Source organism: Symphalangus syndactylus, chromosome 23 (assembly GCF_028878055.3).
Source record: "Symphalangus syndactylus isolate Jambi chromosome 23, NHGRI_mSymSyn1-v2.1_pri, whole genome shotgun sequence".
Taxonomy (NCBI): Eukaryota; Metazoa; Chordata; class Mammalia; order Primates; family Hylobatidae; genus Symphalangus; species Symphalangus syndactylus.
This window is the reverse complement of record NC_072445.2, coordinates 40,681,365-40,693,755: the sequence shown is the minus strand read 5'-3', so window position 1 is coordinate 40,693,755 and position 12,391 is coordinate 40,681,365. Positions and strand designations below refer to the sequence as shown.

The window sequence follows — 12,391 nt, the reverse complement described above, 5'->3', positions numbered from 1 at the left end:
GATGGAGTCTTGCTCTGTTGCCTAGGCTGGAGTGCAGTGGTGAGATCTTGGCTCACTGCAACCTCTACCTCCCAGGTACAAGTGATTCTCCTGCCTTAGCCTCTTGAGTAGCTGAGATTACAGTTGTCCATCACCACGCCCAGCTAATTTTTTTTTTGTATTTTTAGTAGAGACAAGGTTTCACCATGTTGGCCAGGCTGGTTTTGAACTCCTGACCTCAAGTGATCTGCCTGCCTCGGCCTCCCAAAATGCTTGGATTACAGGCGTGAGCCACCATGTCCGGCCCTGCCCTGCTAATTTTTAAAATTATTTTGTAGAGATAGGGTTTTGCTGTGTTGGCCAGGGTGGTCTTTAACTTCTGGGCTCAAATAATCCGCCTGCCTCGGCCTCCCAAAGTGTTGAGATTACAAGCGTAAGCCACTGCGCCCAGCCCCCATTTTGGAGATGAAGACGCATACTCAGAGAAAAGTCTCCACTGGGACCTAACCCAATTAATTAGGTGCAGGCTCTTTCTGGCTGCTATAACTAAACTTCAAATATAACGGTGGCTTAGATGAGGTGGATGTTTCTTCTGCTGGGCATAAGTAGTGCAGAGATCTGCAGTAATGGGGGCCCACACCTCCTTCAATCTTATTTTCCTGCCATTCTGATACATTGTCAAACTTCACGTCCAAGGTCTGCACCAGCTCCCATTACTGTGTCTGCATTTCCACCCAGAGGGAGGAGGGAAAGAAGGGGATGGGCAGTTTTCTTTTTCTTTTTACTCTGTTTCAACAAGGTTTTTTTTTTTTTTTTTGAGCACCTGCTATGGGCTGGGCCTTATTCTGGACACTTAGACTCATCAGTGAACGAAACAAAATTCTGTGCCCTTGTAGTACTTTCCTTCTACCAGGACAGTCAGAAATAACATACAAATAAGTGAACGATATACTGTGTTTGAATGTCATGAATGCAGGGGAGGAAAAGAGGATAGAACAAGGTAAGGGGACTCTAATGTGTTTGTGTGATGGAGGGGCAGGTTGTACTTTTAAATAGTGGGTCAGGGCGGAACTCACTGTAAAGGTGAGGTTTAAGCAAAGGCTTGTAGGAGGTATAGGAAGAGCATTCCAGACAAAGGGAAGGGTCAGAGGAAAACAGAGGCACACTCAGACAGCTTGAAGAGTAGCCTGGAGATCAGTGTGGTGGGGCAGAGTGAGAAGGGGAGGATGGTGGGAGGTGGAGAAACAGAGGTGAGGGTGGGGAATTGGTGGGGGGTAGGAAAGACTCAAGGCGAACAATCTGGGGCTTGTGTCCAAAATGGTAGCCAGTTGGCTACCTAAAGCATTAAAATAAAATGTTCAGTTTCTCAGTCGTACTTGCCGTATTTCAAGTGTTTTGGTAGTTGCATGTGGCCAGTGGCTACTATGTTTGTCAGCATGGTTATAAAACATTTCAATCATCACAGAAAGTTCTACTGGAAAGCACTGATCTAAGACCTTATAGGCTGTTTCAAGAACTTTGCTTTTCCTCCTCTGAAATGGAAGCTCCTTTCTTTTCAAGGATACTACCAGGAAGTCGCCCACCTCCTTTCTACTTGCATCCTATTGGACAGAATGTGATCACATGGCCACAGCTAGCTGCAAGGGAGGCTGGGAAATGTAATGAGCCACATGCTGAGTTGAAATCTACATGACTATCCAAAAGGAGGAGGATGGCTGTTAGGGGGGCCAGTTAGCAGTCTCTGCCACCCCCAGGTCTGGTTAACCCCAAAGCACTCTTCACTGCACTGCTCTGTTTTGAGTCTTGGGAGACAATTCTTTGAGAAAAATAATCTGGAAATCACATCCTGGTGATCTCAGGCCCTGAGGTCTAGGAATCAGGTTGAGGTGCTTTTAGCTGTCTGCTCTACCAACCTCTTGGACATTCAGATATCCAGTCCCCCAACTTGTTTGGGGATCCTCACAGCTGCCCCATGGGCGTCACCTGCCCACTACTGCAGGCTAGGGGCAAGTCATAAAATACTAGTCTCTTTGGAGCCTCCTGCTACCTCTCCTTGGGGGCTAATTGTCCCAGGACAGTTGTGAAGGAAGGTAGACCAATTTTTTGTGTTTGTTTCCACTCTGCCATTTTCTATGTTCCCTTCATCTTCAATGACGCTCCATACTGAACTCTTGTCGTCTTCTGTCTTCAAAGGAGTCAGTCTCCAATTTCATATGGAGATAATGGAGGGTTGTGTAGGTATGGGGGGCAGGGTGGGTACCACAGAGGACAGAGAGCTATCCTATCAGTACCCCCCACTGCTCAAGTCTGAGCTGCAAGTTTGTGTTTTGAGAGCTGGTGAGAAATCAAATTTTTTTTTTTTTTTTTTGAGACAGAGTCTTGCTCTGTATCCCAGGCTGGAGTGCGTGGTCTCGGCTCACTACAACCTCTGCCTCCCAGGTTCAAGCAATTCTGCTTCAGCTCCCCCGAGTAGCTGGGACTACAGGCGCATACCACCATGCCCAGCTAATTTTGTGTTTTTAGTAGAGATGGCATTTCACCATGTTGGCCAGGCTGGTCTTGAACTCCTGACCTCAGGTGATCCACGTGCCTTGGCTTCCCAAAGTGCTGGGATTACAGGTGTGAGCCACCGTGCCTGGCCAACATAATCTTGAGAAGGTGGTCGGGAGTTCCTGCCTCAGAAATCAGGATAAGGAGGACCCTGAACCCAGGGGACTAGGACTTATGTGTTGGGACCAGGTTTCCATCCTAACAGCAATCCCTACCATCCTGCCAACGACCTATAAGACAGGCTGTGATATGTCCCTAAGTAGCTTACCTGTGCGATCCTCACAACAATCTGATGGTGCAGGAATAATGAGAAAAACTTAGAATTGTGTAAAAACGAAACAAAACAAAACACCTTCCCCCAAACTGGGAGGGAGCTGAGAGGCCAAAAAGTGACTCAGACAAGTCCAGCTTGGTGAGCAGATGAGTTTTTTAGGACTTACATACAAGGCACTCCTGGATGGCAGCAGGACAGCTTTAGAGATCTGTGCTGCCTCCCATGCTAAAGCTGCTTTCAAGCTAATCTTCTGACTCTTTGCCTACTGTGTGTGTGCGAATGGACTGTTTTCCTTGGTGGGTTCCCAGATACTCTCCAGGATGTTTGGGTTCTCAGGGACACCTGCTCCTCGGCCAGGCACCATGACCTTGGCTCGCCACCTGCCTTCAGGATTCAGGCAGCGGCATACACCCTTAAGTAACCTGGTAGGGGACCTGTCACACTACAACAGGTACCATCATTGTCCCCATTTTGCGAGTGAAGAATTGGAGGCTCCAAGAAGATAAGAAACATGCCGAGGAATTCACATGTGGGCTGGTGTTACCTCATAACTCATGTGGTTAGCCAGCACAGGCTCAGCTTGCACCTGGCCTCCCCTCCCCAGCACTTGTGCCTGGCTGGGCATCCTCTCACAAGCTGAACCCCTCATCTCTCACCTGAGTGCCCACCCACCTCCCACCCTGATTACCTGTGTGGATCCATGGGTCAGGGGAACCATGTCCTGGGGGTGTTCTGCCTATGTCTCTTTCTTTGGTTTTGAGCCCCTGGCCCTAATGCTTAAGCAAAGGGAAATGAAATAAAAATCTTGCTTAAACCAAGACCTCTGTCTGGTGCCTGACTTCTCCATTGCTATTAGATCTCAGGTGAGTGACTTGCCCTCTCTGAGCTTCAATTTCTTTATCTGTAAAATAGGATAATGATACCTAGTATGCCACATTCAAGACTGCTGCAAGCATCGAAATAGGGACGCAGGTGAAAAGCAGGACTTCAATAAATGTTGCTTCTCTTTATTCCCAGGTGTTCTGAAGATCTCAATTCGGTGTGTGTTCCTGTGCATGCGTATATGTGTGTGGTGTGTGAGTGTCCCCAAACAACTCCCCAGATGCCTTCTAGGCCTGTGACACTGGCGTTGAGGGAGAGAGTGTCCATCCCTGGAAACCTCTGCTCAGCAGGGGGACAGTCAGAGACTTGAGCATCCAACCCCCTCTTCCTGCCAGCTCTGTGCTCAGGGACCCACAGAATCAAGCAAGTTATTGAATTCAGCATACTGAATTTTATCTATTGCCACTCAGGAGGGTGGGGGCCTGCTGAAAGACAGGGTCAGGGCCCGCCCCCTGCACCCCCGGCCCAAAAGCCCGGGCCAAGAAGGACACAAGCTTCAGTGGCTGTCATGTGTTGCAGACAACCTGGTGTTGAGATCTTGCATGGTGGAGGGTGATGCTGGTCCCTGAAGGGAGATGGAGGAGGAGGCAGAGCTGGTAACAAAGAGTTAAAGGGCGCGCTGTAAGAGAGCTCTCCATTCCCACCACGGAGACAACCAGACCCCAGCAGAGGCCCAAACTGACTCACAGACACACAGCCCCATCCTTTCCCCTCCCAAAGAACTACCTTTTCAAGCAATTCCAGGAAGCTGGACTCATAGGAGGAATTTGTCAGAAAAGACTCCTTCAGCTTCAGTTGCAAAGTCATACCTGGCCCTGCGGATCCAGAAGTACAGCTTAGGACCCAGCAGTCAGGGCTGATTCCTCCGAAGACACAGCACCTTCCTGCCCACGCTCCCCGGCACAGTTCCTCTTCCCCAACAATGCCCCTCCAGAGCCTCTTGGAAGCTCAGGACTGGGGTGTCTCTGTCTCTCTCAGGGACCATGGAGTCCCACTCCCTTTCTCTGGCCTCTTCTTGCAACAGGGACCCAGGAGTCCTGCCCTCTAGCCCTCACCTGTTCCATGTGAGCTGCCAAGGAGGGTCAAGAGGAGGACAAGGGGCAGCCCAGACCCCATAGTGGCCACCGAGCTCCTGGGATGGAGGGGACACTGAAGTTCCAGTGGCCTCTCCTTACCAGGCCTGCTTTCTACACCCCACTCAAGCCTTAGCATAAGTGTTTGAGGGGAAATGGGAGGGGAAATCTGGTCAACTGGATTTTCCAGTTCTCCCAGTAAGAGAGGACCCAAGAGAGGACCATTCACTGTGCTCTTGGGGAAAATAGAAGGAGGTCCCCTCTCTTCCACTCTGTGTCCCACCCCTCCCTTGTGTCTCCAGGTTTGAGGGAGTGCGTGCTGGTCCTACAGACAGGGAAATGGAGAGGGAAGCAGGGACCAGGGAGGTGTCCCTCCTGCAGGTGTCTGGGCCCCCACCCAGGCCTGGGCCTCCCAAGGATCTTTAGAGATTAATTATTAACTGCAGTTAATTTTCATCATTCTTGACACCGAAGGGCTCAGGAATGTGGGCCCAAAAGGGAGGGGTGGATTAAGCCAAGTTTCTTCCAGAACCCACGTGTCCTGCTCCCTCAGGATTTTATTTTTTTTAAACACTAGTCAAGTGCAGTAGTGAAAAGAGGAGAAGGAGTAGAACAAGGAGTTGGGTCTATAATGGACTGTGAACACTGCTCCCCCAGCCTTGGTGGCTTTCTAGATGAAAAATCTGGTCTTGGGAACTTCCATTGCTGAACATTCTGTTTTACTTGCTCTAATGCATCCTAGATTGTCAGGTGGAGACACGAGTTACCTCAGACATCCTCTCACCCCTGCCTTGCGCACCCATGAACAGGGGACATCCACCTACTCCCGGCTGAGATGCCTACAGGCAAGCGCTGGGACAGGCAAGCACAGGACAGATGTGCAGAGGGAGTTACTGACCCTCTTTAGAAACTAGGAAAGTAAGGCACAGAGAGGGTAAGTGACCTGCTAAGGTCAGCCAGCCAACAAGTAGCAGAGAGATTAGAACCCATCCCTCTAGCCAGACACAGGGACACACCAGCCATGGAAACTCGCTTGAACACACAAGGGCACAGGCCGGCGTCTTCCTATCTGCCACTTCCCTATGCAGCCTCTCCACCTTCCCCAAAGCCAGCAGGACTGAGCACAGAGGGACAGAGGCAGAGAGAGCACCAGGCAGAGGCAGGGAGAGCAAAAGCAAGATGGGGAAACGGAGACAGAGGCCTGGTCTGCACTGTAAGTGTAAAGTGAGGCAACCAATGACTCCCAGACTTGCACAGGACAACAGGAAGACCACAGTGGGAAGAAAGCATGGAGGAGAAGAGCAGCAGGCACAGGAGGAACAAGCAGGAGGTAGAATTTGGGAACGCAGAGAGATCTTCCTCGGAGAAGAGTAGGAGCCCTCCCTCCCTTCCTCCCTCCCTCCCTCCCTCCCTTCCTCCCTCCCTCCCTCCCTTCTCCCTCCCTCCCTCCCTTCTCCCTCCCTCCTTCCCTCCCTTCCTCCCTCCTTTCCTTCCTTTTTTTTTTTTTGACAGGGTCTCATCCCTGTCACCCAGGCTGGAGGGCAGTGGTGCGATCTTCTCCTGGCTCAACCTCCCGAGTAGCTGGGATTACAGGCATCCGCCACCACACCTGGCTAATTTTTGTATTTTTAGTAGAGATGAGGTTTCACCATGTTGGCCAGGCTGGTCTCCACCTCCTGACCTCAGGTGATCCACCCACCTCGGCCTCCCAGAGCGCTGGAATCACAGGCGTGAGCCACCACACCTGGCCTCCCCAACACTTTCTGCAGCCGTGTGCTAGGTTCATCACTGAGTATTCCTTTATAGCTCATAAGCACCTGTGAAGTAGGTACTAGATTACCCCGATTTTAGAGGTGAAATTAAGACTTAGGCCTTGCGACTTGCCAGAGAATGCACAGCTCAGCAGTGGTGGATTCCAGTGCAGTGGACTCAGCCCTGGTGTTGAGATTCCGAGGACTCAGGGCTGTCTGGCTCCAGAGCTGGGTTCTGACCTTCCATATCACACTGTCCCCAAACATGACATGTGTCTTCCTTGGTGCCCCTAATCTCCCCTTTCCCCTTCCCTGTCAAAGGAACGGAAAGCTCTGTAAGCTGCAGCCATCTAGGGTGAGAGATGGCTCAGGTATTGACCTTCCCAGCCCACCCTTAGGTTTCCAGAAGGTCAGATGCAGTCCTAGACCCTCATGGTCCCCCTACAACCCCAGTTTCCAAATCCTGCTTCCCTGAGGGACTCATACATCCTGACTTCCAACGGTTGTACTTCTAGGAACAAGAGGATGACCTTGAGATAGGATATTTGTGTCTGCCCTTTTAAAGGAGGGTCTGGGCTGTGGATTGACTCAGACCTGGGGGACAGGACCCTAGTCCGGGAAGAGCCCAAGGGCCAGATGGGGGAGCCCACAGGCCCTTACTCACTCTCCCCTTCACCCAGTGCTTCCTGGGATCAGGCTGGGACAGGTTAATCCCCTGGGACAGCTTGGTGACCTCTCCCCGGGGATGGAGATTCTGGTGTTGGTGGAGGCCCTGGCACACCTGGTTCTCCCGGGACTGGTAATAGGCCCCAGAGCCTTTAAAGAGCCTGGGAGATGGGCCTGGCCAACACGCTTCAACTGGTGCCACGGACACGGTGCTGGTGCTGCTCCTGGGCCTGCAGGCCTTGGCCGGACCCAGTGAGCACTCAGGCCCAGACACAGGGTCTTGAGGGAGGACATGAACTTGGGACGCAGTGGGATGGCCAACTCTTCTAACCCCATTCTATGGTTTTTCTTTTTTTTTCAACAGTTCAGCTGACCCTACTGGGGACTTCTGACACAGTATCCCCAGGCCTCCCCTCTGTCTCTGGAAGTTTCCCCCACTGTCTCTGGAAGTCTCCCCTCTGTCTCTGGAGCTCTCCCCGGTTTCTGGAAGTCTCCCACTGTTTCTGGAAGTCTTCCCACTATCTCTGGAGGTTTCCCCACTGTTTCTGCAACTGTCCCCACTATTTCCAAAAGTTTCCCTACTGTCTCTGGAAGTCTCCCCTCTGTCTCTGGAGGTCTCCCCACTATCTCTGCAACTGTCCCCACTATCTCTAGAAGTCTCCCCACCGCCTCTGGGAGTGTCTCAACAGTTTCTTCAACCTCTGGGAGTTTTCCCAGCAGTCCTCAGTCTTTAGCTCCAGCTGTTTCTGGGAGCACTTCAGGAACAGTCTCCACATCATCAGGTGATATTTCTGTTGCTCAACCCATCTCTGGAGAACCCTTCCGCTCGGTCTGTAGCTCTGGGGTGGGGCTTCCTGCAAGCCTGGCAGTTTCCCAGAACCTCACTGGAAGCAGCTCCCTTGCCTTTGTGGCTATACAAGGGCCTCTCTTTCTGTTTTCCAATTCATCATCACCTTTTTCTGTCATGATTAGTGCCTGTTGTATCCTAAGACTTTTTTGGCTACTTCAAGGTCATGAAAATATTCTCCTCTGCATTCTTCCAGAAACGTTAATATTTTAGCTTTCAAATTTAAATCTATTATCCATCTCAAATTAATTTATGTGTATGGAGCGAGGTGGAAGTCAAGATTCATTTTTTCTTCTTATGAATATCCAGAACCATTATTTCCAAGGACCCTCCCCTGTTCCCACCATTGAACGGTGAGCATCTATCCTGAAAGTCAAGTGACTGTATTTGTGTGGGTTTGTCGGTCGGTTTTTTTTTTTTTTTTTTTGAGATAGAATTTCACTCTTGTTGCCCAGGCTGGAGTGCAATGGCGCGATCTCGGCTCACTGAAACCTCCGCCTCCTGGGTTCAAGCAATTCTCCTGCCTCAGCCTCCTGAGTAGCTGGGATTACAGGCACCTGCCACCACACCCAGCTAATTTTTTTGTATTTTTAGTAGAGACGGGATTTTACCATGTTGGCCAGGCTGGCGTCGAACTCCTGACGTCAGGTGATCCGCCTGTCTCGGCCTCCCAAAGTGCTGGGATTACAGGCGTGAGCCACTGCACCCGGCCTATCAGTCAGTTCTTACTCCAGGGCCACAGAGCTTAAGGACTACAGCTTTGTAGCAAGTCTTGAGATCTGATAGTGTAAGTTCTCCTTTTTTTTTTTTTTTTTTAAGAGACTGTCTTGGTTATTCTCAGTCTTGATTTTCATAACATCAGTTCATCAATTTATTCCAAAAACTTGCTAGGGTCTTGCCTGTGGGTGCATTTGATGTGACTTCTGCTTTGCTCTTGCTTGAATCCCTTCTGTTTTTTTCCTCTGCCCTCTTAGGACCTGCCTCCTCCAGTGCTCCCGGAACTGCTCCACCTGTGCCTGGGACTTCAGCACTGAGTGTTGCTGTCTTCGGGGTTCCACTGCCACCATGGCTGGGTGGCCACCACGTCCCCTGGGCTCAGCATCCTGGCCAGTTAAGGCACTCTTCTAGGCGTTGGGTCACTTACAGTAAAAGGTTGGTGGGCCTATTCTCTCTCATTCCCCTGCAGCCACCCCTGGCTCCTTGGGAGGAGTTCAGGGATAGTCATTAGCACCTGCTTTCAACTGTGTTTTAAACCTGTCTGAGGATGTGTCTGTAGCTCAAAGGGGTTTTGGTGGCCTCTGGTCAGACCAACTGCCAGATGTCTGTTACCTGGCTGCTTTCTTGAAAGATTTTAATCTTTCTTCCTCATGATCTAATCTCTCTGTCCTGGGCGAGAGCCATTCCTTCCAGAGATCACCCCTCCTTCTTCCATCTTCCTCCTCCCCTCCCTTTCATTCCTAGAAAGGGAGCTTAGGGAATACCACGCAGGAAGTCTGATGGCAGGAAACGAATGGAAGGAAGACAGATCAGGCTCTGGTTCCCCTTAAGGACAAGAATCAGGGTGGAGTGGTGGGGAGAACTGGGGCTTGGAGGAAGGAGAGTGCCTACTGAGGACCCTCCCAGTGCAGAGGCATCACAGACCCAGGGATGCAGAAAATAGGGCCTGAGAAAGACAGTGAGGTGCGGACCTCGGTGATGAGTCTGGGACTGACAGATGTGTCCACAGGGAAGAGGCAACTGAGACTTGGATTGAAGCCCTTTAAACCCCCACCCCCAGCCCCGCTGAGATTCTGCTCCCAAGGTGATAGGAGAAAACACCAGAGAGATGAGGTCTCAGAGTCAGAGACATCAGTCACAGAAAGAAAGATGGAAAGTCAGAGGGCAGTGGGGGTCTGGGGGGCTGGAGGCACCACTTTCCTCAGTCACTGGCCCTGTCTTTGTGCCCCAGGTCCAAAGCCCCAGAAGGACTCTGTCTCGGACTGGGCCATTGTGTTGATCACTCTCACTTTGTTGGTAGCAATTATCAGCCTAATGTACGGTATCAAGAAGGTGAGCAATGCTGTGGTTCAATGTGTGGGATCCCTGTGCCAGTGGGGCTGGGACCTGGTGCCCCAGGATTCAGAGGAGAACAGGGCTTTGGGGAGGGGAATGACAGCTTGGAGGGCTTGTTGCAGGGAGGGGAAAGAGAGCCCTTGTCTCAGTGGCCGAGAAAAACACCAGTCTGACAGGGACGGTGTGTTGGGGCCACTGAAAGAGGTGGGGGAGTGCTGGAGGCTGACTGGCACATGGAAGCACTCAACTCAGCTCCAGGCAATGAAGGACCAGTTCTGTGGAGCCACATTCACCTGGGCTTGAATCCTTGTGCAAGTTACTTAACCTCTCTGTGCTCCGGATTCTTCATTAATAATAACACTTGGCCGGGCGCGGTGGCTCAAGCTTGTAATCCCAGCACTTTGGGAGGCCGAGGCGGGCGGATCACAAGGTCAGCAGATCGAGACCATCCTGGCTAACACGGTGAAACCCCGTCTCTACTAAAAATACAAAAAAAAAAAAAAAAAATTAGCCGGGCGTGGTGGCGGGCGCCTGTAGTCCCAGCTACTCGGGAGGCTGAGGCAGGAGAATGGCGTGAACCCAGGAGGCGGAGCTTGCAGTGAGCCGAGCTTGCGCCACTGCACTCCAGCCTGGGGGACAGAGCAAGACTCCGTCTCAAAAAAAAAAAAAAAAATAACACTTAAATAATAATAATATCACATCGCACTGATTATGTGCTAGGTGCTGTACATATTTTAGTTCACAGCAAGCCAGTGATATAGGAAATATTACTTCTCATTTTACAGATGAGGTAATTGAGTCCTGGATGAAATGAAAATGATGGCATCCATTTCAAAGGGTGGTTGGGAGGATCAAATAAGCTTATGCAGAGAGAGCACTAATGGTGCTTGGCATGTATTATAGTAAGTGCTCAATATACAGCCTTATTCATTATTATTGCTGTTTTTGCTCAAAGAGGAACGCTGAGTGCCTGGGTTGTCAAGAGGAAGCAGCAGTTCACGGGAAGGGCTGGGCTGAGCAGCAGGTTCCCGGGTCCCTAGATTAACCCATCGTACCCTCCCCTCATCTCACAGGCCTGCCAATTCCGGAGGGAGATGAGTCTGGGGTGTGGCTGTGGCTCCGTGACCCCTTACAGCTGCCACCATGAAGGAGAGGCTGCCAGCCAGCGCTACTCTGTCAAATGAAAGGTGGGGCAGGGGCAGCTGAGTGCCTACCCTTTCGCCTTCCTTCATCCTCTCCCAAATAGTCTCATTCCCAGACTCCCCTATCCCATTCACCCTAGCCGGGACCATTTCCTGCAGGTAGATTCCTGGGGTCACTGGCCCCCCAGGTCTTTTTCACCCACAGCGTAAGGAGGAGTCCACTGTCAGTCACAAGATTCTGCTCTCTGTACTGCTGCCAGCCATGCAGACTGTGGGAAGGTGCCCAGCTTCTCTGAGAGCAGTTTTCTCATCTGTGGAAGGAAGGACCAGGGCTAAGTGGCCTGCAGGCCCCTTCCAGCCCTCACGGAACCCAGGTCTGGACAGTTGGAACCCCTGCCCCTCACCTTCTCTTCCCAGTCCCACCCTCCTCCCTGATGATCAGAGAAGCTCTTTAGCTGAGGACAGTCTGCTCACAGCTTCCCTTCTCACTTCCCTCCACAGGGAGCCCCCTCAGGCTGGCTCTTGAGCTCCCAAGGCCCTCTGATTCTCTCCCCTCAGGGCAGGTGCAGAACCCTCCTCTGTGGTGCCCCCTCGGTCCGCTCTGGGAGGGTGGTGAACAAGTTATTGCTAAATAAAATGGCACTTCCTCCACTTGTCTCCCAGACGCTGTGGGTTTGCCCAAGTGCATGGGCTTTTGTGTCATGCAGGCCCGGAAGGGCCAAGTCTGGTCTGCCACTTACCAGGGTAAGTCATTCCCTGATCCAAGGCTCATTTATCCTCACCTGTAAAGCGAGGGTGACAGGTGATAACTCATAGGTGAAGTGCTTAGTACATTCTTCAGTACATAGAAATGCCCAAACATTGGTAGCTGGCAGGGTTGTTTCGTGACTGGCCTCTCAGCCTCCAGCTCAGACAAAGCCACATAGACTGACTGTAAGAGACTGTTTTGGGCCTCCACCTATCTCCAGGTTTCTCCACCCCAGACACCAGGGTCCTTGGGGTGGAGTTGTAGCTCAGAGAGAAGGGAAGGGGGTGTTCGTTCACAAACACTGCTTAGTGCTTATTCTAAAGCAGAGATCCTCCACTTCAGCACAATTGGTGTCCTGGGCTGGATAATTCTTTGTTGCGGAGACTGCTCTGGGCATTATAGGATGTCCCACAGCATCTCTGGCCTC

The 12,391-nt window shown here is 51.3% G+C and overlaps 1 protein-coding gene across 1 annotated transcript; it reads right to left on the bottom strand.

The window, feature by feature from the left end:
* Positions 1–4,056: 4,056 nt before the first annotated feature.
* On the bottom strand, positions 4,057–4,876 carry SFTA2 (surfactant associated 2). The gene is made up of 3 exons (XM_055262851.1): positions 4,741–4,876; positions 4,412–4,500; positions 4,057–4,278 (listed from the first exon to the last, which is right to left on the bottom strand). The coding sequence occupies exons 1-3, from the start codon at positions 4,799–4,801 to the stop codon at positions 4,192–4,194; spliced, it is 237 nt and encodes a 78-aa protein (XP_055118826.1). The 5' UTR covers positions 4,802–4,876; the 3' UTR covers positions 4,057–4,191.
* Positions 4,877–12,391: the final 7,515 nt, after the last annotated feature.